The 27,446-nt window shown below is 46.3% G+C and overlaps 1 protein-coding gene across 1 annotated transcript; it reads right to left on the bottom strand.

Annotated features, from left to right (window-relative positions):
- Positions 1 to 6,000: 6,000 nt before the first annotated feature.
- LOC145541202 (Golgi SNAP receptor complex member 2-like) lies at positions 6,001 to 26,713 on the bottom strand. The gene is made up of 10 exons (XM_081577022.1): positions 26,638 to 26,713; positions 18,192 to 18,256; positions 16,426 to 16,534; positions 15,307 to 15,443; positions 12,434 to 12,594; positions 8,593 to 8,792; positions 7,965 to 8,110; positions 7,359 to 7,432; positions 6,598 to 6,821; positions 6,001 to 6,204 (listed from the first exon to the last, which is right to left on the bottom strand). The coding sequence occupies exons 1-6, from the start codon at positions 26,664 to 26,666 to the stop codon at positions 8,631 to 8,633; spliced, it is 663 nt and encodes a 220-aa protein (XP_081433148.1). The 5' UTR covers positions 26,667 to 26,713; the 3' UTR covers positions 6,001 to 6,204; positions 6,598 to 6,821; positions 7,359 to 7,432; positions 7,965 to 8,110; positions 8,593 to 8,630.
- Between the last annotated feature and the right edge of the window lie 733 nt (positions 26,714 to 27,446).

Below are 27,446 nucleotides of genomic sequence, written 5' to 3'. Positions count from 1 at the left end.
AATGAGTACTTACTGAATGAATGAACCCATGAACTTCAGCAGGTGACAATTCCAATCTAACCTTTCAACCATCACTCCCACTTCTCCTACATCCTCTCCCCAGAGTTCTGCTGTTCTTGGGGAACCTAGGCCGTCCCAAGCCTGCCCTGGATGACATCACTGAGCCCTGAATCAATAAACCCTGCAGCCCACTCCAGCTCCAGCAGTCCTTTAAGCTATTTGGAGTTGGAGCTGCTGGGGCTTGCAGCCCAGAGCATCCTTATTGATCCACGTGACTGATTGTTTTGTCCTCACCACAGTTCTAAGAAGTAGGTCATTATTACCATCCCCATTTGACACACAAGGACACTGAGGCTGAGAGAAAGAGAGCATAAACAAGTGATGGGTGTGGCGGGCTTAGTTGCTCAGTTGTGTCTGACTTTGTGACCCAATGGGTTGTAGCCCATCAGGCTCCTGTGTCCATGGGATTCTCCAGTCAAGAATACTAGAGTGGGTTGCCATTCCTTTCTCCAGGGGATCTTCCCAACCCTGGGATTGAACCTGCTGCTGCTGCTGCTGCTAAGTCACTTCAGTCGTGTCCAACTCTGTGCGACTCCATAGACGGCAGCCCACCAGGCTCCGCCGTCCCTGGGATTCTCCAGGCAAGAGTACTGGAGTGGGTTGCCATTGCCTTCTCCAGGATTGAACCTGGGTCTCCTGCATTGCAGACAGATTCTTTACCACCTGAGCCACCAGGAAAGCAAGTGATAACAAGTAATAAAGCAGGGGGACTTCCCTGGTGGTCCAGGTTCAATCCCTGATGCAGCCAAATACATAAATTAATAAAAAATAAATATTTTTGAAAAGTAATAAAGCAGGGATTTGAATTCAGATCTTCTGATGCCAAATGCAATATTATATCCATGACGTCATACCTGTTCACAAAGTCTACCTGGTGAATGCCTGCTGTACTTTCTTTAGGGATATTGGGTCCTTGACTAACAAGCCTATCAGCTGAGTAAGAAGGAACCAGACCTAGGTCTTATACAGTGCTGATTTAACAACAACAACAAAACTTCAGCTACATCTTATGTCCTAGGCTGGGCAGAAATGCTTTTCATATAAACTGCATTGTTCACTGGCTTCCAGAGGAGCACACTTTATCCCCAAGAGATCACAGTCTGGGGCTTCCCTGGTGGTCCAGTGGCTAAGACTCTGTACTCCCAATGCAGGGGTCCGGGGTTCCATCCCTGGTCAGGGAACTAGATCCCACATGCTGCACAAGTACCAGTTCACACGTTGCAACTAAAGACTGAAGATCCTGTGTGCTGCAACTAAGAGCTGGCATGGCCAAATAAACAATTAATTGAAAATAGTTTATTAAAAAAGAGAGCAGTCTTGGGATAGTGATATGACTTGCTTGAAGCGACACAATTAATAAGGGACAAAGCTGGGCTGCATACCCAGGCTTGCTTGATTCCAACCACTTAAACTTTTCTGCCTCTGAACAAATCACTTTCATTGACTGCCAAGATCTCAAATACGGGCACAGTAGCCACCACAATGAGTCATTATTATTGTTCCCATCGCACAGATGAGGAAACAGGTTTGGGCAATTAAGCCTGTGGTTGTCTTGATAAGAAGTGGTAAAATCAAGATTCTAAGCCATGTCTGCCATGCCCATCACAAACACCATCCCACCACATACCACCCCCCCCATCCCATCAGCTGCATCTCCTTGGTGACCAGGTCCTCCCAGGAGTAATGAGCTTGTTCACACCACACATGAGACTCGTAGCTTCTCCACCAGGTCTCATGAACATGTCATCAGGCAGGCTGTGGGGAGCTCTTGGGGTATGTGGCAGAGCCAGCCTCCTCCCCCGAAGCTGTGCCCATTTGGTGGGTGCTCCTGAGAAACTGGCCACGCAGAGCCCCAGCACACCCCCACTCCTGCAAACAGGAGGCTTCAAACCAGGGCCTCGGGGCCAAGGGAGCATGCCCACCCCCTGTCCCACCTCCATCCTGAGGCCACAGATCTCAGGGTGTGCTCAGGGGTCTTTCCCGCTGCCCTGGCTTCAGGCTGGTAGCTGAGAATGCTGACACCCAAGTTCACAGCAAGGCCTTCCTGCAACCCCCGCTCCAGCTTTCTACCCAGTACTTTCCCACTCTTTCCACAGGCTGCTCCAAAACCCTGCCAGCTGAGTACTCAGCTCACACTTTTCCCTTCAAACCAGCTCTTCTCCCCGGGGAGGGATGTCCTCTGAGGATATCAGTCAGTACCATCCTCCAAGCCCACTAATCCATCCGCTACACCTCGCTACAGTCCTCCCCCGTCCAGGAAGGACTCCAACACCGTTCCAGTCCTCCCCTAGCCCAGGAAGTGCTCCAACACCACTCCAGTCCTCCCCGTCCAGGAAGGACTCCAACACCGTTCCAGTCCTCCCCGGTCCCGAAGGACTCTGACACCACTTCCACCCTGTGTGCAGGAGCTCTCTGCCCTCTGAATGTGCAGTCTCTGGTATCTACCCCACTTGCTTGGCCCTATCACTGCCCCATGACATCTCTTGTAACTACTGACTTTTAAATTTTTATTTATTTTTGGCTGCTCCCTGTCTTTACTGCAGCATGTGGAATCTAGTTCCCCCATCAGTGATCAAAACCAGGCCCCCTGCATTGACAGCACAGAGTCTTAGCCACTGGATCACCAGGGAAGTCCATAAATTGACTTTTTATGTTAAAAGGGTACAATACTAGGGTTGAGCTTTTTTTTTCCCCCTTATAGGAATATCCCAGGCCTTCTACATCTTTAGTTAAGGGCTGTTTCCTCCAAATAGATGATCTCAGAAAATTTGTTTCAAGGTGTTTTCTCGTTCAAGAAGGTGGCCATGGTTTCCCATCCTGAATTCTGCTCTGGCGGCTACCTGCAAAGGGTCTCCCAGGGCCTCTGCACTGAGCTCCCTGAGAGAGGCTGCTCCCTGCCACAGCAGTGAAGGAGGGGAAGAAATTGTTTCCTAGACACTGACTGTGTGCCCACCCAGGCATACTGCAACAAGAACTCAGACATCAAGAAGCGTTCAGGATTTTCTCTTTAGAAGTTCACAGCCACATGGAGAGAGGTCTGAGGGTCAGCGATGAGCACTCTCTGCTCCTATGGAGGTCCCAGCTTCCCGTTGCCCCATCCTTGCACAGGCCCTGGTGTGAGGAACTCTTAGCAGAGCAGAAAAGTGACCAAGTCAAGTTTTTACCAGATAAAAGTCTGATATCTGGGACTTCCCTGGTGGTCCAGCGGCTAAGACTCCGTGCTCCCAATGCAGGGGGCTGGGTTTGATCCCTGGTCAGGAAACTGGATCCCACATACCACAATTAAAGATCAACGATCCCGTGTGCTGCAACTAAGACCTGGTGCAGCCAAAGACTTAAAAAAACAAAAAAACTTTGTTATCTAACATTAATACAGAGTCTGGCTGATCATGTTAAAGGCTAATTTTGGAAAGGGGTGGAGGACTCAGAAGCCCAAACTGAAAGCCTGAGGAAAGTGCTGAGCATCATGAATGAAGGAATATTTATTTCCCAATTCTCTGACACAAACTGGGTGTCCAACATATCAGTTCAATCCTGACACTAACTTCCGGATTTAACATCCGACCCCACAGGTTAAGGGTTCCGTCTCACGGGCCTGCTTCCCACCTCAGCTGCCAGCTGCAATGGAGTGCCCAGGATACCAGCATATCTGTCCAGGTTGGCTGAAGTGAGTCCCAGAACTTAGAAAAATTCTATACAGTATTCCCCCTTCCCTTCCCCACAGTTCCACCTCCCGTGGTTTCAGTCAACTCTGTCCAACCTCAGTCCAAAAACATTGAATGGGAAATTCCAGAAATAAACAACTCATAAGTTTAAACTGCACGCAAAACAAAAACCAAAACCTGCCAGCAGGTGCCAGGAGGTGAGTGGAGCCAGAGGATCTGCCCAAGCTGTCTTGGGTGAAAGAATATGGGGCCATGGCCCTGGGTTGGAAGGGGCAAGAGGGGGCGGCAGCACCTTCCTTAGGCACAGCCCACACTGAGCGACTGCCCACCCAGGATTCAGCTCCACTCCAGGCTTCTTGAGCCTCGGAGCAGCAGCCACTTCTCAGATGGGCCCTGAGCTGACGCAAGAGAGCTGAGCGCCAAACAGGCAGGGGCACCTCAGCCCTCCCAGCAGCTCTCCCTCATTGCCTTTGACGGTCACAGGCTGATGTGGCTGTTGTTGTTTAGTCACTAAAGTTGTGTCGGACTCTTTTGAGATCCCATGGAACATAGCCTGCCAGGCTCCTCTGTCCATGGGATTTTCCAGGAAACAACACTGGAGTCGGTTGCCATGTCCTCCTCCAGGGGATCTTCCCAACCCAGGGATCGAACCCAAGTCTGCACTGGCAACCCTTCAAATTCTCCATATCCAGGCTATAACCCAAGCCAGTTAAATCATAATGGATCGGGGTAAGAACCACACACGGGTGTCTTTAAAAGCTCTGGAGAGAACCCGGATATAAGCCAAGGTTGAGAGCCCACTGCCAGTGGCCTGTGGGGATGAGGCAGGGGGGCCTGCACACACCGGAGGTTCTATGGTGGGGGGATTACCAATGGCACCCGAGGGGGCCAAAGACTGCAGAATCCTCTCACTGCCACCCCCTTCCCTTGGCTCCCAGGTGCTGTATGACACGAACAGACACAGAGGGCGCGGAAGGAACGGACACCACACCCGGGAGCACTTGCCACGTCTGTTTGCAACACACCTGTGTGCTGCGAGACTCAAAAGTGAGGGGAGCTCTACAAATTACAATGAACTGGGACTTCAGAAGGCATTGCTGGCCATACCCTGAGAGCAACAAATGACAAGCTGCTACTCAGCAGGAATTTCTATAAGAAAGCAAACTGAATCTTAAGGTGATTCCTCCTCTTCCAAGCGCATCAGGCTAAGGCTGAGCGGAGTGCTGGGCAGACCAGCCCGAAAGGCTTATGTCGCCCCCTAGTGGAAAGATTGAGTACAGCTCCCATTCAACACCAGGAGGTCCTCCTCAAATTCTCCAGCCCCCACCTCTAAATTAGGAAAAGATTTCAGAGCAGAGAACCTGTCATGTAAAGTGCACTAAATGTGCTACAACTCTTTACCCAGGCTGTCCCAGTCTCCTGCATCATATTCCGAGCACGGGAGGCAGGCAGGTGGGTGCCACGGTTATGGGCTTGGGCTATGAAGCCAGAGGGGCCGGTTCCTCCAGGACTTCTTGTGGGGCTTTGTGAAAGTCACTGAAGCTCAGCCTCTTGATCTGCACAAAGGGAAGGACTCTCAACCTAACTGTAAAGGTTTATGAAGATTACAGGGGTGACCCAGAAACTAACCATGTCCGACTTAAAGTAAGGGCCACAGGGAAGCAAGCAGTCGTCAAGATCTAGGCCCTCCTCTGAGCAAATATGACATCCTACCTCTCAACAGACAATAACAGGTCACGCTTCTCTCTTTGCTGTGCCTCCTGGGCCTCCAGGCCAAGTTAGGGATCCCTCAGAGGCTTCCTGTGGGGCTTCACAACTTGCATGTGAGTATCCTTTTCTTGGCACTGACATTCTGCTGACTTGTTCCTAGTTTTCACTTCTTTATATTTCACTTAGTTATTTTCTCTAAATCTCCTCAAATCTTTCCTGGAATAAGACAGAAACAAATTAAGACTTTATTTTGGACCTGGTAAGTCTGCTCTTCACCCACATATGCTGAGTTAGTTCAGCAAGTTTTCAAATGCTCTAGTCTTTGATTAAGACAAAAGCCTCTAAGACACACATCAGAATAACTTTAGAGATATAAAAATATTCTAATTCAGAAGGTCCAAGGTAGACCAGAGTCATCTATAATTTTTAAAAAGTTCCCCAGCTGCTGCTAAGGCAACCAACCCCAAACCTGGTCTCGGAACAGTGTTTCAGAATCTCTGGCTTGAGAGAAGAAAAGGGGCCATTAGTTATAAAGATGAATGTCAAACTCCTTTACAAAATGTCATTTTCTAAATAAAATAAACGGCAACTTTATTCAACTGATGTGTTTCAAAAACAAGAAGCATAAAGCCAAATTTGCAAGTCAAATCCATTTCAACTCATCAGGGTGAAGGTCTTGAGAGAAAACCCAGCAGTGAAGCCTTCTATAAAATCAAGACTCTCCTACTCACTTGGTCTCGGAGTTTGGCTTTTCTTAAGAAGATCACACCTGGAGTAAACATCCACGGAATGAAGGTACTTCCAAGTTTCTAGACCACCCACTAATCTTAAACCACAACAGGAACACCAAAATTCTTTACAAGATCCCAGAGGCTGCTGCTGGAGCTTAAGAATTCACCCCATCCTCACTAGAGGGCGCTCCTTCCCTGCTCTGGGACCCTTCCCTGTACTCTGAGGACTGTGGAGACAGAGGATCCAGTCAGGCACAAGCGTGTTTCTCCCAGATCACTGAAAGCCAAGCACATGAGGACACGAGGCCTCAGTGCCGCAGGACCTTATGACACACGGTGGCTGCTGTTCCTTACCCTGACGGTTGAAGACCCACAAACTCTCTCCTCTATTTTTATTACAAAGCGGGAAGAATGGCACTGAAGGTGCAGACCTTACTTCTGGTTCATCAAGGCCAACAATCTCCTGTGAAGGCCAAGTGTGGAAATACACCGGTGTACACTGCAAACAGATGTCACGTCTGCCACCAGAGGGCAGAGGGCTGGGGGGGTTTCTGCCTCCCCTGAGTTCACGTCCAAATGGCTCAGCTGCTCCTTGCACATCTTCCAAAGTGCACTGTCTGGCAGGATCCTCGGGTGCCCAGGCTCACAGCCAAGTCTGTGCAGTTTAAAAACCCATTGTGTGGACTGGTAAGAAGCCTGTGCTGGGTCCCTGGGATGACAGGGGTGCTGGTGTGAAGGACATTTCAAACTGGGCCTCCCCAAGTCATAGGTAGGTCGGAAGATGCATCCACCCCTCTGTCTATCCACCAGGCCAGTCTTCACTCTGGTAGGGCCCTCAACCTTTTATGAAGGGATCAGAGTCTCCTTTCCTCGGAAACCCAGGCCCCGTTTAGCCCAGATGAGCAGGAGCAACGGAGATCCAACCAAAAGTGTGAAATCAGTACCTTGAAAACTCATTTAAATATCTGTGACAATTAAGAAACCTTTCCTCAAAAGGGACCTATGCCACAGATGTACCTGAAAAGACAATACTGCTACAGAGACAAGCGGAGGGTAAAAAAGGGAGGTGGACGAGAACACACAGAAAAGAGGAACGAGAAAGGGGAAAGGTGACGGAAGATAGTCCAAATGACAAGCAACAAAGACAGGAAGTAGCTAGGGCAAGGTGTTCAAAGGTGGGGTTAATACTGACCAGGTTCACAGCTCCTCTGGGAAACTCTGAGTGTTATTTCTGACTTGCCCTACTGGGCCTACGGCTGGGAGGGCCTGTGATAGATGAAAAAATATGCTAACCAGGTCTTTCTGGTACTTTCAGTGATTCCTCTCTTTGAACAGACTGGCTTTACAATAAATTTTGCAATACGTTGGGTATTGGTACAGCCTTAATCCAGAGTTGGTCAGAGAAGGAAAAAGGTGCTGGTCCCTGAAAAGAGAGTCTTACAAGGACATACACACCAGGGGCATCCCTAGTGTGGCATCTGCCCTCATTGGCTGGGCAGAATGGGGGCTTGACTGGCAGCTGCTAATATATTTCAAGAAAGGGAAAACAGCCTATTATTAATTAGAGATGCTAAAACTCGAGATGAGACTATAATAGACAATCACTAACCTCTGCTCACAGCTCCTTTCTAAGGGGCAAAGGCCCAGGCTCCAGTCTTAAAAGTCAACTGTTCTATTAACTACTGGAAACAAATTGGTGACTAGGGTCTTCAGTTTCAAGAGAGACCAGGGAATAACAGTGGCCTTGCTTTAGAAAGGAGAAACACCCAGCAACTGTGATGTGGAAAATCATACTTGCCGTCAGCAACAGTGCTCATGCCTCTGCTTCCTCTAGGTGGCGGCTTCCGGGTAAGGACGACAAGTATTAGCAGTCAGCCATCTGCAGATCATTGGGTGGGGGGGTTGGGCACAGGGGCCAGCAGCAAGAGCATATGAATCCACCTACTATAGTGAGTGCAGAAAAAGAAGGTCCCTTTCTCCCTCCTGTCTGCTTCTGTTCCAGACTACCTACTAGGAGTCAGAAAGGCTGGACGATGACAGAGTGGAGTCTTGTCTGCAAGCCTGAATAGCTTCCCAGGTGCGTATCAGCTATGAGGACAAAATCGCCAAGGTCACTCTCCTCCTCCCCTTTCCTCATCCTCCCCAACCCTGGCTTCGCTTCCTTCCCGTCCTGTCCTTCCCGTCCTTCCCGCAGCGAGTGTGAGCAAGAGAACAGGTACTTCCTTCATGTCCTAAGCACCACGCGTCTTGGTAGCATGAGTTTTCCCTCAAAGATGTCACAAGAAACAGAGGTCTGAAACTCCCACCAGGTCACAGGTCACAATTACTTCCGAGGGGTCTTCACAGTTAAGACGGGCACACACATTTCAGAAAGCAGCCCCTGGGCACCTCCTCTTTCGCGCACACACACTCACGCACACTCTCACGCCCTGGGACCGGCACTCAGCCGCGGGGCCTGGCTGGCTCAGGTCAGGTACTGCACCACGAGGAACATGACCACACAGGTGAGCAGCATCCCACCGATCATGAAGTACTTGTCCTGGAAGGCCCGCTTCTCGATGAGCCGCATCACCATGTTGGACAGGCCGAGCATGTTGGCGATGTCAAGGATATTCTTCTGGGTTCCCTGGGGCAGACAAGAGGAGAACAAAAAACCGTGATCACCTCCTTGTGCCAAGGGTGGGTGAATGTCATCATGAGCTGCGATGGACCAACAGTCTCTCGGTCACACCTAAAGCATACAAGCAGCAGCAACCAGACATAGATCAGGCTCCTTCAATCAAGGTCGCAGAGCAAAGCAAGGGGGACAGGAAAGTCTTTTCCACAAATGTGCTGGAACAAATGGTTGGATAATGGGCATCTTGTGCACAGAGCATATATATACACATATTCATAAATGTGGGCTTCCCTTGTAGCTCAGTCAGTAAAGAATCTGCCTGCAATGCAGAAGACTCAGGTTCAATCCCTGGGTGGGGAAGATCCCCTGGAGAAGGAAATGGCAACCCACTCCAGTATCCTTGCCTGGAAAATCCCATGGACAGAGGAACCTGATGGGCTGCAGTCCATGGGGTCGCAAAGAGTTGGGCACAACTGAGCGACTAACACTTCATTTCATACGTATATGTCCATATGTATAATGCGTAAGAACGTGTGTTAAAAAATGACCATTGATTCATATTATACACAAAAATTTCATCATAAAGTTAAACATACAAGCTAAAACTATAACCTTCCAGAAGAAAACAGGAGAATATCCCCAAACTGGAAATAATCCAGGTGCATTTCAACAAGAGGATGGATTAACAGTGTATGTTCTGTGCACAATGAGATACTGCTGCGCAATAAAAAGGACCTGACGACACCATGTAACAACATGAAAGAGCCTGGAACACTCCCGAGAGTAATGTGAACATCTACATTAAGTTCAGTAACAGTCAAAACTAATATATGATGAAATAAGAAGACTGGCTGCCTGGGGTGGAGGGGCGGGCAGGAGCAGACTAACCTGGAAAGGGAACAAGGGCTCTTTCAGGGGTGATGAAAACGGTCTAGTCTTGACAGCAGGGAGAGTTACAGAGGTGTATGTAGGCATTTGTCAAAATTCCATGACCTATACAAGTTAAGATCTGTACACCTCAGTGAATGCACATCATACCTCCATAAAGAAGTTCTAAATTAGAATATTTTATATTTAAAAAGAAAAAATGGGTTTCCCTGGTGGCTCAGATGGTAAAGAATTGGCCTGCAATACGGGAGACCCGGGTTCGATCCCTGGGCTGGGAAGATGCTCTGGAGAAGGAATGGCGACCCACTCCAGTATTCTTGTCCACGGACAGAGAAGCCTGGTGAGCTATAGTCCATGGGGTTGCAAAGAGTCGGACACGACTGAGCAACTAACACTTTCACTTTTCATATTAAAAAATAAAAGGCAACATCAAAGAAACTTTTTCTCTGCTCCCTGGCTCTAAATTGCTTGCTATCAGTCTGTGCACGCTGTAGAGAAGACACCTCAGGAATTCTGCTGAGCAGAGCCTATGTCCATGTTCATGAGAGGGTCTGAAGCAGGCAAGACGGAACCACAGAAACACAGCTGCCAGACACCAACACGATGACCTAAAACCTCATATATAAATGTCACCGCCCACCACCCAAAACAAAAGGGTATTTTATTCCTAAACCAACAGTCCATACCACCCAGGCTGCCCTTCCTCCCTGCTAATTTTCATTTTTAAGCATATTCAATTTTCTATGAAGTAATAGATGAATGCTGGGCAGACCTCAACTTACTTAGACGTCACCCACTGTATTTGTATGGGGGCATCTAACCTAAGGTCCCGCATCTACTTCTTAAGTGAACACAGGAATAGGCAACCGAGAGGAGAGTCTCTCAGGTCAAACTTCATCTCTGCCAGAAGGGACCAGAGACATGTTTTCGCCACATGATGATCAGCATTAGACTCTCACTCAAGACTCTGCTTAGCTATGAAAGAAGAGATTATTCCATCACTCTATGAAATTCAAATATCAACTTCAAAAATCACTGGAAAGTTAACATATATTTCAAAAACGCCACTCATTTTCTACCACAAATTTTCCCAAATCAAGGCCCGGTTCCTTCACGCTTCCTCCTATGTTCTTTTCAAATGGTTTAGGCAGAAGCTTGCCTGACAGAAGTGGGGCAGGTAGAAGGAATCAGTACAGTAGATGTGCAGAGGACACGGATGAGAAACCTCACACTCCAACCCCTGACTGCCCACCCACCAGGCTTCCCAGAGCTTCATCTCTGGGGAGTGTTAGGGCAGAAGTTGCTTGGGCTCCTCAGTGACACCAGACTTCGGTAGGAAGCTGACATTTGCTTTAACAATAAGCTCTGAGCCCTACCAGGTCGACGTTGAGTGTTGATGCTGAGCCTCATCCTAAAAAGAGTTTGACTGTTTTTCTGAGATATGGGGAGGAAGCCAGCAGCTTTCTAAAGAAAGGGAGGATTAACCCTCATGTATTAGTTTAGACTGGGGTTCCCTGATGGCGCAGCAGGTAAAGAACCTACCTGCAATACAGGAGACAGAGGAGATGCGGGTTCGATTCCTGGTCGGGAAGATCCCCTGGAGGAGGAAATAAGGAAATGACAACCCACTCCAGTATTCTTGCCTGAAAAAAATCTGTGGACAGAGGAGACTGGTGGGCTACAGTTCATGGGGTCACAAAGAGTCAGACATGACTGAGCAACTAAACACACACACACATCAGTTTAGATGACTGCAGGTGGCTGTCCTGAAAGGGGATGCAGGTGGAGCTGTCAGAGACCACGCTTCCAGACTGTCTGAAGCACTGTGACCATCGCCAAGATAAGTGTCACTCGAGGCCTGCCCGACCTCCTGCCAGGTAAAGGTGGTAGGCAATGCTCAGAAACATACTGAAGTCCTACAGAGCTGACAGGCTCGAGGTCCAACAAAAACTAAGATAAAGCGCACGCTCCCGAGTGACTGCTTCTCACAGCTCAGGGGCTGGGAGGGCTCCGTGCACAAGGGACCACACCCTGATAACAGGCACAGTTCACACCCCATTGTCCATCAGGGTTGATACAGGAAAAGGGCAGAGGCTGAAACATCATGACTGACATCAGAGGCTGTGTCATGTTTCTGTAAACCACTCCCTAGAGGTCTGAGTCTCAGCCAATGGGACCGAGTTTCTAGGAATACCTGTTACTAAAGAGAAAATGAAGCCGAGTCATTGGGGGTCACTAGCCTGTGCTCCAGAAGCCACTGCCAATCAACCTGGGCAGCCCTAAGACCCTCCCCTGGGGGGCTTCAGCTGCTGCAAGACAGAGGTCTCAGCTGTAAGACTGCCCAACACAGGGGCCGCACGGAAAACACCCAAGAGTAAGAGAGACGCCAAGTAAAGCCATGTCTTCCTTCTTCCAAGAGCGAATTCTATCACAGAATTTCTTGGCCCATTACTGCTTCCTCTCACTAGCAGCAGTCACTTTCTGTTCAGTTCAGGAAATGGAAAAACACCCGGATAGTGAGAGATGTCACAATATGGTTCACTGTAAACATCATAAATACCTACTGGCAAAGGGAATTCGGCTACTTTTGGACTCATAATAATCCACTTCCAGCAAAAAGGATCCCAAACTCAAAGGCTCTGTCTCACCATCACAGCATCACAGTTCAGGGCTATGTGACCAAAAGGTAAATGCAGGTCCCACACTGCTGGCTAAAGTTAAAACACAAGGCCTTCTCCCTGTACCCCCAAAAGGGCCCCCACCTTCAAGGTCAGTCTCTGGGCCCTCAGTCCCTCCAGAATACTGTGCCCGCCTCCAGTGAGGTCATCCATGCCGTGGTGAATTTTCTGGAGGGAGGAGTTAAACTGCAGTGATTCATCCATTGGTATGGTGGTGTCAGAGTCCTGTGAAAGAAACGCAGGCACTTGATTAACTTCGCTGCTGCTCAGCTCCTGGTGTCCTCACCTCAACTGACCACTCTGCCTCTTGGTCAAGGTCAAGCTGGAAGAACTGCCAGAGGAAATGGTGCAGTAATCAAAGGACCCTGACAGAGACTAAAAAAGCAAAGCGGAGATCTGTGGCGGCCTCTGTTCACTCAGAGGAAGTGCAATTCTCAGACTTCTCAGTCTCCAAATGGGTTCCACCACACAAGTCTGTTCGTCCCTGCCTCCTCCGCATCATTCCCCCAACTCAGGAAAAAGCTTTTTATTTTACTTTTTGATGTGGACCATTTTTAAAGTCTTTTATTGAATTTGTTACACTATTGCTTCTGTTTCATGCTTTGGTTTTTTTGGCCGCGGGGTATGCGGGATCTTAGCTCCCCAGTGAGGGATCGAACTCACTCCTGCTGCACTGGAAGGCGAAGTCTTAACCACTGGACCCCCAGGGAAGTCCTGGAAACTCTATTCTCGCTGGGCTTCTCCTAAAGGTTGTCTCTAACTCCTTACTAACCTAACTTCTTCCAAATGTTCCTCTACCTGGCTTCCCCTTGGTGCAGTGGGGAAGGTTTGCTTTTGTCCTTTGGCTATTTCATCTATAGCTTATTCCTCCCTCCGATTAGACAGACTGACTACGGAGAGCAGAGACTGTTTTCTATTAAAGGCCCAACAGTGTTCACAATGCGACTATCCACCTGAGCAGGGAGGAAAAGTCTATAAAGAAATGAAGGGAGGAAAGAACTAATACTGATCAATGCTTTCCACTTTGCATACTCTTCACTCTAAGCTCAGTCAGGCCCCACTCTAACCTTATGCTGTAGTTATGGTATTATCCTCGTTTTAGATGAAGAAACGGAAGCCCAGACAGGTGGAATGACTTGTGTAAGACCCTGCCAGTGAGACATCCAGCGGGGCACAAATCCCCGTGCTGGGTGCAGAGCCCGCCCTTTTAACTGTCCCGTAGGGAGAAACATCAAAACCAATCCTAGCGCTCCACTTTCACCCTGCAAGTGGGAAGGGCACAGATGCATGGCATGACCAGTCACTGCCCTGTCCTCTTTCCAGCTCCCTGACCATTACAAACCCTTCTGCCAAGCAGTAGCACTTTTACCACTTTCTGTCATCATGAAGAAGTTAAATCACCTTTTCTTCGCTGCTCAAGTTCACAATCTTTTTTCAGGTATATATTTTCAATCCCCCTGCTGCTAACATGGGAGTGTCTCAGGGGTAGGAGCAAGGTTTTTAATTTTAATACACTTTACTTTCAGCACCTTAAATAGCATCCTGCACAAGCTGATGCTTGGTGGGCGAAGACCCCAGTGTTTGGGTATAGCTGATGGGCTGCTATCTCTCAGAAAAATGTACTATAGCTCATGATCATAAAAAGACCAGGAAGAAGTTCATTCAGCCAGATAATTTTTATTAAGGGCCCACTGTATGCACAGCATTACACTAGGCTGGTAAGATATAAAATAATTCGGAGCCATCATCCCTGGCCTAAAAAAGCCCTATAACCACAGCTATCCAAAGCCCACACAACACCTTAAGTGTGTCATATAGCTCCCTACTCTTTTGAAAAGAGGCTCTGCTTACCGACCAACACATGTTCGTTGACCTTTTGAATTGTTAATCATTACTACTTGACTGCTTACATCAGAGAAACCAAACTATGTAGGCATATTCTGAAGCACCTGGAGAAATTTACTGCATGTGTGGACACAGGGTTCCACACACAGGGTTCCACAAAGAGGGTTCAACATCTACAAAGTGGGAACTGATTTGAGTTCTGAGGATGGGCTTAGAAAGCGTAAGCCCACTTTAGAAAATGAACCTCTATAAGAAAACAAAAAACCAACCAAACAAAAAGCCCCCGAGACCCACCTTATTTGGTGGAATACATTATGCAGGACACAGGAAAAGCCAGTAATGTTCTACAGCCATGTGTGAGAAATGGTCCCATTGAGCCCAAAGGACAGGGACATGGGTATCCTAGGAAATCAAACATGCAAACCAACAGGCAACTTTCAAACGGGCTCAAGTCAAGCAGTCCCTCTAAAACAAAATACTTGTTAACAAATCCCTCCTAACTGCCGCTCGGACTAGGGGCAAAAGCATTTTAACACATTCAACACTGGAACTACACACACATACACACACACACACACTGGCAAGAGGCAAAAACATTTTACCGCATCCAACACTGGAACTGCACGCGTGCGTGTGCACACACATGCAAAAAGATTTTAACACATCCAACACTGGAACTGCACGCATGCGCGTGCACACACACACACACACACACACACAGAAGCAACTGCCCGAAGGCAGCTTTGAAACGCTGCCCTCACTACAAATAGTCTAAGTTCTAATTATCCTTCTTGATCTGATCAGGAAAATGTTTCCACCATGGGAAAATCCACTTCTCTGCATCAACCAGTCAAACCAGGTAATTTTCACCTCTGCCTGGTCCTTCAATTTAACTACTTCCTCTGAGGGTTTTTGTGACAGAAAAAGAGATGCATGCAGTGTTTAGGTCTAGTCTCTGTGGCAATGCAGAGTCAGCCATCACTTCCAGTTGCTCTCCTCCCGTCCCATCAGTCTGCTTCAGAACCCCCCAGGGGGCTCCTGTCAAGAGTCCTGAGCTCCAGCTCTGACCAACCGCCCAGTCCCTGCCGATCCCGCCCAGGCGCTGGGCTTACGTTCGTTCGTGGTGAAGGTGCGAGACAGAAGCTCCTCTCGCTGTCTCTCCTGCTGCTCCCGTGCATACCGCCAGTGCTGGAAGTTTCGAAGAGCAGTCTGCAAGTGCTGGACGTCGTACTTTAACTGGTCGACACGGCCGGAATTGACAGAGAGATTCAATTCCAGGAGCCCAGAGCAGCACAACTGGAGGTGGCTGGACTTCGTCTTCAGGGAAAAAGACAATTCCTTACTTCCCCCTGTACCCCTCCAAGCTATCCACCCCGCCCCAATAATCTGATTTGATCAATGATGTTGAAAGTAACAAGGGAGCCTGTAGTTACAGCAGGATGGTAGCAAATGAGATTCCAGCAGCTTTCCTTAACTATCTGCTGGTCTCTGATTCTGGATGCATGACAGGGAACAGGTGACAGGAAGCAGGTTCGATGACCTCTTCCTGACCTTCTAGGGATTATATTGCTCTCCTGGAAGAAGCCCAAGGGCATCTGTGGAGTAGAGCATCAGTGAAGTTTCACAAACATTTTGGAAACAGAGGCTGTGGTGGAGGTGGTGAGGGTGGTTTCGCTTTAATTTCATGGGGGTGTATCAAACATTAGATCAGTATTTCATTACAAATACACTGATGGAGTGATAAAGAGCAAGATAATTCAACCCAAGAATGAAGTGGGAACCAAAAAACAGAGTGAAACTCCCTGGTGGCATTAGGTTTCAAGTGGCCATGGGTCTGCTCAGAAAAACAGTACTGGGGGCAAAATTTCAAAATGATACCAACAAGGAAAGGACCAGGCTTCTGAGCTGCTAACCTCACAGGCTTTTTATTATTTTTTTTAACTGAAGTAGCGGTGATGTACAATATTACCTAAGTTACAGGTATACAATATGGTGATTCACAAGTTTTAAAGGTTATAATCCATTTACCGTTACTATATATAAAATATTGGCTATATTCCCTGTGGTGTACAACACAGGCTTTTCATTCTGAGGGAGAATTACGCAAACAGAATTGTGGTCTTTATGGGACTTTATCCTTGCATAGTCTCAGTTTTCCAACGTGTAAATGGATTTTCAGAATACTCGATGACCTCTCCAGGAGCAAGGCCTGGCAGGCTGAGAGCACTCACAGTTTGGCATTCTGTCTTTTGTTGGGGGGCTCCTTGCTGGACAAAATCTCCAGACGCTCTAGTTGGCTGAATATCTGGTCTATGCTTGCTTGGATTTCATTTTCTACTACTGCACAAAAGAGAAAAAAGAATAATTACTGGGAAAAGAGATAGTGAACTTCAATTAGAATCATAAATCAAACATGTCTTTTTTCTATATCCAATAAACTCAAAAACATGTATTGCAAAAGAAGAAAAATGCACTGATGAGAACAGAAAAAAATTCAAATTATACTAAGTGACTTTCTAAATGTTTTTACATATATACATATATATGCGTATATACATATATATGCGTATATATAGTTGTTAATACCATAACAATGCTATTTTTTTTAAAAAAAACCTAAAGATAAATCTATAGAAATAAACTTCCTGCCTTTGAAAATAAAATGAACATTCAAAGATTGTCCAAATAAATATTTTCAGCAAAATGCAGTATTTTCTGATATAGAATGAGGCCTCTTTTCCTTTGAGATTATTCTCAGATATGGGTTATAAATATCTAGTAAAAAGACTGCCAAATGAACCCTCTACAGAAAATAATGAGGTTAAAAAAAAAAGCGCACAGGGAAAGATTAGTATGTGAAACACGAGAGAAGCATTCCCTTAAGAATAGGTAGGCCGATGCTGGAGTCACCAGAATAGACAAAATATCAACAGGGAAGGCCCTGAAAAGAATCCACAGAGGTAATAATATGATAAATACAGTCATTTTCCTTAGCTCCTTTGCTAAACAGTCAAAATGACCTCTTTTCCATTTCTAATCATGTACCAACGAGATTGCTGGAAAGCCAAACAAAGTCGACGGACAGAAGTTAAACTGTGCACAGAAAAAGGCATCCAGACTGCCTCGTGTCCAATAAGGAAGTGACAGTAGAGACAGAAGTGTCACCTTCTTCGGGGAGCCCAGAGCTAACAAACACAGCTCAGAACCAGGCAGGGCACAGGACCGAGAGAAGAGGTGCTTGGGAGCAGCAGAAAGCAGACTTGAGAAAACAGGAGAATGGGCTCGGTGCCAGCCAAGGAGTGACAGGAGGAGACAGCATCAGTGGTGGGAGGGGGACCAGCAGTGTCTGTGTTACAGACTCAGAAAAAGCACCTTTTCTCTTTCTTTTGGCCACACCACGTCGGCATGTGGGATCTTAGTTCCCTGACCAGGGATCGAACCAGTAGCCCCCTGCGTTGGAAACATGGCATCTTAACCAAGGGACTACCAGGGAAGTTTCAGGACCCTTTCTCATAATAGAAAAGAAACTAAAACACAAATAGCACTCTTCTCAAAAGAAATCATGGTGTGGGAACTGAACTAATTAATATTGCCCTTCATTTCTGAATAATCCTCCTAGAAAGCTGCAGAAATCTCAGCTCAAGAAGAAACGCCCAGTTTCAGTTAAACATCTCTGAATCTTTATGGACCACATTCCTCTACAGACGGGGTAATTAGATTAAGACAGATGGAGGCAAGTACTCCCATTCCCATCGGGCCCTGTCAGGTTGAGTGGAGGGGTAATGGGGGATAAGACTTGTGGGATTCCAGAGGGCACGGTCAGGGAAACCAGTGACTCTGCCATCGGGTTTTTCTGTCCGCCCTCACAACAGAACTCATTCCACGCTGACTCCTTCAGCCCCTGAGGCAGAAACACAGTCAGGAAACCCAGCCCATTAGCAGCGTGTCATCAGAGACAGGACTCTGGTCTGCGTAGTTAATTACTTTAATTACTCACAGTGCAGAGCCTGCTTGTCTGCCGTCTCCAGGCGTCCCATGTGAGACTGGATTTCATGGACCTGCCTATCAAAGGGAGAGGGAGGAAATGAGTGAGACACGCGTAATCAACAGTGCTTCGGTCAGGAAAGACAATTTTTCTAATGCTAACGTAGAACTGATCTAAATGGACAGTGTCGCTGAACTGTGAAATTTGTATGTGGCACTTCAGGTCACATGTTTTGGCACGGTTTCTAAAATTTTAACATTAAATATTAATAACAATGCAGACAGGCGACATTTAGTGAGCACTCACTGCATCTGAGACGTTCTGCAAGGTCAAAAACCCTATGAGGAAAGGACTATTATCACCCTCTTTTTGTAAATAAGACAACCAAAGCCCAGAAAGGTTATGTAACTTGTTCAAGGTCACACACCAAGTGATAAACCTCGATGTGGACCCAGCCAATCCCACTCTCTGTTCTTTGACCCAATATGCTGAGCGCTGCTCTGTACCAGAGAGTCAAAGGGCAAGAGAGATAGAATTCTTGTCCTTGAGAAACAGTATAATTCGGAATGACAGGCCAGATAGACGCGAAAAGTCCCAAGAAGATTTAAGAGAACACTAACATACACAAGCGTAAACAAAAAGAAAGCTCTGAGCAGCAGTGCTATGCAAAGGCAAAGACAACAGGAGACTGAGCTGGGGGCAGCTCTGTGGGCAAAGGGAGTTCGAAATGTGATTTGGTAGAGGAAAATGTGGAGAAAATGACGTGCAAAAAGGCCTGCAAGGCCTGTCACATGAGTGACCAGCAGGCTGGCCTGCCTGAGAGTTGGGGTCAGAGGGGAGAAGGGCAGGAGGTGGATTAGTGGGAGGGAGCCATCAGAGGAAGGCCCAGAGAGACAGGGATCTCCTGTTTGGTAAACCTCTTTCCTTGGCAATAGGAGGCAATTTGGAAACACAGCACTGTACCCGGGGCCTCTGGCCGGTCCTGACATCAGGCCCAGGGCACTTCCCAATGGCTTCCCAGGGCTTAGCCAAAGTCACCCTCTGAGCCCTTCTGAGCAGTCCTCTGTGATAAATCCTGGGGATGTTTTTATCCTACCCCAACAAACGCCTCCTGGGGCTTCTGGTCTCTTCACAGAGAGTCACAGGAGCGGGCCTATGAGCTCTTCTATCATCTCCAGGCCTTGAAGAAATGTCAGCAACCATCCTCCACCGTGAGCACCACAAACTGTGATCCCAAATTTATCAATGCAAGCCAGAAGCCCAAATTTGGTTTGAACTTGCCTCAAGTCTTTTCCAGGGCTTCCCTGCGGTCTCAAAACATGACCCATGGCTCCAGAAGCAAGGGCAGACCCTCAGAGGTTCCTGGGCAAGACCCAAGGTCCTGACAGGCAACTAGAAATCACTCCTAGAGTCTGCGGGACGAGGTCGCTACTTCAGGAAGGTAAGTCCAGATGCTTTAGAATGGAGACACATGGAGATATGGAGGCAGATGTAGGACAGCAACTTGAAGAAACTGATATCTGGGTCAGGGTAATGATGAAAACAGCTAGAGAGCACGGAAGGGCAGTGCTGATGGAAAAGAGAACGAGGACTTTCACAAAAACAAAACCTTTTTACACCAAAGCACATCTGAAAAAAAAAAAAGGCAGAGACTGGAAGCCACCTGCAGCAGATAACAAAGGAATACGTTTGAATGCATAAGGAACTACTACAAATCAATAGGAAAAGTCAAAACAAAACAATTTTTAAAATGGGTAAAGGGCAACTGACAGAAAAGGAAATCCAAATGGACAAAAAATATATGAAGAAACACTCTTCTAGTAATCAGAAAAATGCATATTGAAAGTAATAACATCACATTTCTCCCGTGTGACTGACAAATATTTTAAACTTTAGGGATGAGGGACCCTTGGCAGGCATAACAAGAGTACCCAAGGGGTCCTGGGGAAGATTTCCAGGTTCTGTCACAGGACTGCCTTTGGCTCTGTGTTCTGTTCTGGTATTTTTTAAAAAATCAACTTATGATTATGAAATTTGCACAAAACTCTGCACTCCAGTGACTGGTTAGGATATTGAATCACAAAGCAAAAGAAACGTTTTTCACTTAGACTGTGGTGTTGGAGAAGACTTTTGAGAGTCCCTTGGACTGCAAGGAGATCCAACCAGTCCATCCTAAAGGAGATCAGTCCTGGGTGTTCATTGGAAGGACTGATGTTGAAGCTGAAACTCCAATACTTGGGCCACCTGATGCCAAGAGCTGCCTCATTTGAAAAGACCCTGATGCTGGGAAAGATTGAGGGCAGGAGGAGAAGGGGATGACAGAGGATGAGATGGGTGGATGGCATCACCGACCCAATGGACATGAGTCTGAGTCAACTCCGGGAGTTGGTGATGGACAGGGAGGCCTGGCGTGCTGCGGTTCATGGGGTCGCAAAGAGTCGGACACGACTGAGGGACTGAACTGAACTGAATACAATAAAATCTGTCGGGGATAAAAAGCGTTTTAAGATTTTTTAAAAAAGTCAAATGCACAACACAGAATGGCATTCAGGTTTGAGTCATTTGCTAAAGAAACCCTACCAAGTCAAGATTTCCCCCAATGGGAGATGAACAAGATGACTGGGAAAGTTTAGAAGTCAAGTTGCAAAGAGGAAGTCAAAAAAGCTAGTGACAATAATCCTTTGAGAAAAGAAAGGAAAAAACAACTACACTAAAATGGGGCAGCTGGGGCTCTTCAAGTATCTCGAGATGACAGCAAGAGGAGTGGGCTTGTTCTCTGTTGCTGCTCCTTAAGGGAGTGCGTGCATGCGTGCTCAGTTGCTTTAGTCGTGTCTAACTCTCTGCGATCCAATGGACTATAACCTGCCATGCTTCCCTGTCCGTGAGATTTCCCAGGCAAGAATACTGGAGTGGGTTACCATGCCCTCCTCCAGGGGATCTTCCTGATCCAGGGATTGAACCCACATCTCCTGCACTGCAGGCAGATTCTTTACCATGGAGCCACCGGGGAAGCCCCCTTAAGGGAGCCCCAGAACCAAAGGGTACAAATTTCAAGATGACAAATGTCAGCTGAACACAGAGGGAAAAAACTGAGAACAAACTTTCAAAAAAGAGGCCAAAAAAAGGGCTCTGGCATGTTTACACACAGAGTACATGAACTGTCTTGAGCTTTATAAAGGGTCTTCCTGACCAAAGTGAATTGAAATGGAAGATCTTGCCAGTCACTTTCAATTCTTAAATTCCACGACAGCAGCAGGAGAGATGGTGTCAATACCCACAGAACCCTATAACATTCATCAGCTGGTTTTTACTATTTTCTAAGCGAAAATGGATATTAAATTGCAGCAAAACATGACTTTTTCCAACCAATCTCTTTTTGCTTTACATGAACTAGAAAAGAGCCAATAAAGTGATACCAATCTCCACATGCCAGGTGCGAGGAAATAAATGAAAACAACAGAGCAAGGATGAATGGCATTGTGAGAACTACTATATGCCAAGTGGCAAATCTGTTTTTACAGGGAACTGGGAATTCAGACAACACATTTGAAGCCAATAAGGAACAGTTGATATGCAAATCTGACATGGGAGTGTGCACACTAGAAATCAGAAGTCCTAGCCCTGACTAGTGGGGGGTTCATGGTGGGCGTGGGTGAAAACATAACCAAGCAGAGACCTAGTAGCAAATAAACAAGTGTCCATGTTGCAGAGTTTTTTCAGAAAATGTCTGTAGAAGATCTAGAAGAATTTTCTTTTAAATAAAACTTACTTATTTATTTGGCTGCGTCGAGTCTTGGTTGCATGGGCTCACGGACCTTCCAGTTATGCAGCGTGGGCTTAGTTGCTCCACAGCATGTGGCATCTTAGTTCCCTGACCAGGGATCAAACCCACAACCCCTGCATCGCAAGGCAGACTCTAAACCATCGGACCACCAGGGAGGTCCCTAGGAAGAATTTTAAAACAGAATTGCTTTTTAAAAGTCCATACAGGGACTTGCCTGGTAGTCCAGTGGCTAAGATGCTGTGCTCCCCAATGCAGGAGGCCAGAGTTTGATTCCTGGCCAGGTAACTAGATCCCACAGGCCGCAACTCAGAGTTTACATGCAGCAACGAAGATCGAAGAGCCCACGTGCCACGACTGAGAGCCAGCACAACCAAATAAAAAAAAAAAATTTTTTTTAAGTCCATGGAACTACCCAACCCCCATCATATACACCCACTTTGCACACATGCTGCTTCTGCCTAACTTGAGCAGGAAACAGGGTTTTAGAGTTAAAAGATCTGAGCTGAAGTTTGAGTTCCACTATGCAGTAGCTGAGGGGCAATGAACAAGTTCATTTAACTCCTTGGTGCCTTAGTGTCCTCAACTCTAAAATGGGGCACTGAGAAACATAATTATTTAAGGGGTCATAGATCCAAAGGCAATATGACACTGCTGCGGTAATCCACACAGGGTTAGGGAAGTCTGTTGTTTTTGCTTTGCTTGCTTTATTTAGAAGTAGCGGAACCATCTGGGCACTTTCACCTCACCCACTTTGCCTTCACTATATTTAGCCTCTCATCAGAAAGCAAAATCAAAAAAAAAAAAAAAGGAAAAACTGGTCTTGAGATAAGGTAACAGTCTTTAAACCCAGCTGTTCATCAAAATCACCTGGAGAGCTTCTTAAAAATAGAGCTTCTTGTGCTCCAAACCTACTGAATCAGAATCTCTAGTGATAATAAGGTCCAGTGCACTGAATGATCTTGGACAAATATGGGCACCTTTACAAGCACTGGGATCTCAAAAATAGAAGCCTGGCTATTAGCTCCACTATAAAGTTCACCCTAACACAGTATTATTTAAGTGTAAAATGTTTAACCCGCTTTTCATCTGTTTTTTCCCCCAATGTCCAGGCATTTTCAAGATATGCAACTTTAAAATGCTGATGTAATTCCAATGTACTTTCAGGGACACAGCAAGAGATAACCACAAACTGGGTTCAAAGCTTCAGTAAAATTAATATGTTCAGGTATTGTTGTATCAGTTCAGCTGCAATCATTAATTTCTGCAACTCCAAAAGTTAACTGCAGATATGCACAGGATTCTGTTTCTTTTTTAAGACACTCAATCACCAGTGTTATGGAATTGAAAGGAGACTTACAGTTTAATCAGCCCCAAACTTTTGTTTTAAAGGTGAGGAAAACAAGGTGATGAGGTCTAGAACCAGAATCCTCAGTCCTGTTTCAGTCCCTGAGGGGAAAGGAGGCAGATCAGAACATATTGCACCAATAATAATAATCATAATGATGATGATGAATATACTGCAGCACAAAACAAAGTCAATTTCCTGAGGGCAGGGCTGTACTGTCTGCCCTGGGAACAGTGCCTAACACATAGCAGGTGCTCAATCAATATTCACTGAATAAATGAATGACTACATAGTAGAAGGCCTAGCAGTGGCTGGTCAAATCTTGTCCCTTGTCTGTTTTTGTAAATAAAGTTTTACTGGAATACAATCACATCCATTTGTTTACACACTGCCTAAAGGCTGCTAGTGCACTAATAATAGCAGAGCTGAAGAGCTGCCACAGAGACCATATGGCCTGTAAGACCTAAAATATTTACTATCTGGCTCTCAACAGGAAAAGCTGCTGAGCTCTGCTATCGAGTCTAAGGGTCTATAGAGCTTGAGGGTAGGTCGTTGGAGACCTGTATAGGTAAGGAGTTCATCTATGCTCCACAAATCTTCTTTGGGACACCGTTTAGAATTCCTCCTCTAAGTTTACATATAATTGAGTTTCCGAGTTTACTCTGTGATCAGCTACCTGCTGCACCAGTAACAAGTAGCACGAGGCTCTGCGAATAAAATTATTCTTAAAAATAAACTGGCAGTAGATGAATGGATAAGGAAGCTGTGGTACATATACAATATTACTCAGCCATTAAAACGAATACATTCAAATCAGTTCTAAGGAGGTGGATGAAACTGGAGCCTATTATACAGAGTGAAGTAAGCCAGAAAGAAAAACACCAATACAGTATACTAACATATATATGGTATTTAGTCAATTGGTAAAGATAACCCTGTATGTGAGACATCAAAAGAGACACAGATAAATAGAACAGTATTATGGATTCTATGGGAGAGGGCGAGGGCAGCATGATATGGGAGAATGGCATTCAAGCATGTAAATTATCATATGTGAAACGGAATCGCCAGTCCGGGTTCAAGGCATGATACAGGGCGCTCGGGGCTGGGGCACTGGGATGACCCGGAGGGAGGGGATGGGGAGGGAGGTGGGAGGGGCGTTCTGGAAGGGGAAAACATGTACATCCATGGTGGATTCATGTCAACGTATGGCAAAACGAATAAAAAAATAATAATAATAAATAAACTAAGCCTAAAAAATAAATAAATAGTAAACTGGGGTGCAACCTCCTTAGAAATATCCTTTAACCAAATTAGCTAACCAGATGAGACTGTGCACGAGATCAATTTCAAAGCACTACTTAGTCCACTGAGCCTGGTTATTATAAAAGATTTGTCCTTTCTTAGTAACATGGGCATAATTTCCTGCTTCATTTCTTTTCCAATTGACTCACAGATCCAGTTTCTAAAGTCCCTTGTCTGTTTTTGTCCCTTGTCTGTCCTTCCTATAATTTTTATATGAGAATAGGGCTCATGTAATAGTGTAAGACCAATTTTGTTATTTCAATACTATTACAAAGTAGGCCCTACATTTTCACCTGCCCAAACCAAACACTGAATCAATAAAGTAAAAAGTAGAAAATGAAACAGTAACTTAATGAAACATAAAAGAAAATGAAACACAAAATTAGAAAATGAAACAAAAGGATCATCTTCCTCTTGTTCTAGTGCTCTAAAGTATTTCTTTTATTGTGAATTCATTAAGAGAGGTGGGTTCCCATTTTCTTTCTTTCCCAGGCCTTGGGGGTGTGATTTTAAGAATTTTCATCAGCACAAAACTACACTGTAAGTTGAAAGGTATCAGAATAGGACAGGTATAAGTAGGTATATATTCCAAAAAAATCTGAAAACAGAGACTCATACAGACATTTGTACACCAGTGTTCTCAGCAGTATTATTTACAATAGTCAAAAGGTAGAAACAACCCAAGTGCCCATCAGTAGAGGAATGGATAACAAAACATAGTGTGTGTGTGTGTGTGTGTGTGTGTGTGTGTGTAACTCTGCAAAAGAATATTACACAGCCATAAAAGGAACAACAGATACATGCTATGACACAGATGAACCTCGGAAACCTTACACTGAGTGAAATAAGGCAGACACAAAAGGACAAATAGATTATTCTACTTATATGAGATATCTAGAACAGGAAAATTCAGAAACAGAAAGTAGAACAGGTTACCAGGGACCTGGGGAGAATTGGGGAAGTACCGCTTAATGGGTACATGAGATTCTGTTTGGGATAATGAAAAAGTTCAGGAAATAGATAATGATGGTTACACAACTCTGTGACTGTGCTATAATGCCACTGAGCTGTACGCTTAGAAATGATCACTTTAAATAGTAAATTACATGATACTGGAAACATAATTAAAAATTAAACGGTTAGCTTTAAAAAGGTAAACTTGATGTTATTTGTGTTTGACCATAATAAAAGGTAACTCATAAACAATTTTCCCCCCAAACAGGATAGGTATGATTTTATTTCCCTATTCAATTACATATTTCGGCAAGCTCTAAAAATGCAGGGCAGTATGAATAAGGATACCAAGGAATTTTATGAGAAGCTAAACCAAAATTCAACTTCCTTCAAGGTAACCTGGAACCAGACATTCTGAGCAACTTCTTTTATCAGAAAAATATGCTCTTTTAGTGTAAACCGAAATCAGACTAAAAGAGAAAATAAAAACCACAGCGTAGCAGCAACAAGGTTTGGGCCAATCAAGACTAAGGACTGATATCATTTAGGAGCTGTGAGTCATTAATTAAACGTTTTCTGACCACCTTAGCCCAGTGATGGATCCTTTTAAACTGCTTAAGGAGATCCTGTTGGTAATGCTCATTTACCTTCCATCTTATGGTGCCCCATGTTAGACTTTTTTTCGCACACCCTGGCTCTCCAACTAAACGGTAAACGCCTACGTGCAGGGGCCCTCAGTCCCCACCGGTTCTAGCAATGCGGACCAGAGTTGGCTGGAGCTGGACAATGTGAGACTTTCCCTTCAACTAGTCTACCCAGTAGCTAGTCACGGCCTCGGAGATCCCGGAAGGCATTCGGCCCAATGTCGCCGGGCACCAGGTCGGACCCTCCGGCCGCCGCAGACCTGGGCATCACGGCCAAAGACTGAGCCCTTCCGAACTGGTCTCCACGGCAGCCCCCGGACGGAAAGACTAGGCCTCCATTCTGGCGGACGCCCGAGGCCCTAGCCCAGGGGACTAGGGCTCGCCCAGCCTGGCTTCGTCCCAGCCCGTGCCCGACGCGTCCCTCACTTGTGCGTTTGCTGGTACAGCGGCTCCATGTTGCCGGCCCCGCCGGGTCCCGCTCCGGCTTCCACGGAACACGTCCTCACAGCCCGCCTTCCGGCTTCCGGCTTCCGGTCGCAGGACCCTCCTCCCGGCCCGCTAGGGCTGTCCCAACGGGCGCCACCCTGGTGGCGGCTGCGAGAAAGGAGAAGGGGAACGAGTAAAGAGGCCTGAAGAAGGCTAAGTGTAATCAGAGGTTCTGCCTCAGATGAGGGACGAGGAGGTATAGGTTTTGGCAAGAGGCTGTCTGCAGCATTGAGTCAGGCATTGGTAAGGGCAGACGCAGTGTATCGGCTTGGGGTCCTCAGAGCAAGGTTGGAGGTCAGTGGACCGCAGCTCTTTGCTGGAGAAAGGCTGGGAGGGTTCCTTCTTGTCTTCGCGTTCAACTGTTTAATTGTGGGTCTGGAGATTTCTTTTTTCGCTGGAGTCTCTGGTGCAAGCATTATCTGTCTCGCCCCCCAACAATCGCCTGTCTCGCCTCCCCCGCCCCGGCCCCCCACATTCATCTAATAAAACCCAGAGTAAATGAGCGGTTACCATGTATCACATATGCTGTGGGGCAAACTTGTTGTTGTCCTCAAAGAGTCTCGGTATAGGAAAGGAAATAAGATTTGTGCACAAATAAACGTCTAAGGATAGAAGATCTAAAGACATCAAGCGAGCTAGAGTCGGCTCCAATGGGAGATTCAGGAAAGACAATGTAGGAGGTGACATTTGAGTTAGGACTTGAAGGATTTGGACACTTGAAGGATTCGAACACCAGTTTCAGTTTCAGT

This window comes from Giraffa tippelskirchi, chromosome 3, assembly GCF_054371585.1.
Source record: "Giraffa tippelskirchi isolate mGirTip1 chromosome 3, T2T-mGirTip1v1.2.pri, whole genome shotgun sequence".
NCBI lineage: Eukaryota > Metazoa > Chordata > Mammalia > Artiodactyla > Giraffidae > Giraffa > Giraffa tippelskirchi.
Note: the sequence above shows the minus strand (reverse complement) of the source record. Positions and strands in the feature narration are given on the sequence as shown.

Bases quoted from the DNA above. Each gene is read 5' to 3' on its own strand.
- LOC145541202 (XM_081577022.1), bottom strand. From the start codon at position 26,666: ATGGAGCCGCTGTACCAGCAAACGCACAA. The intron at 18,257-26,637 runs GTGAGGGACGCG...TCCCTTTGATAG, and splicing joins CTGTACCAGCAAACGCACAA to GCAGGTCCATGAAATCCAGT. The intron at 16,535-18,191 runs GTGAGTAATTAA...TCTTTTGTGCAG, and splicing joins AGACAAGCAGGCTCTGCACT to TAGTAGAAAATGAAATCCAA.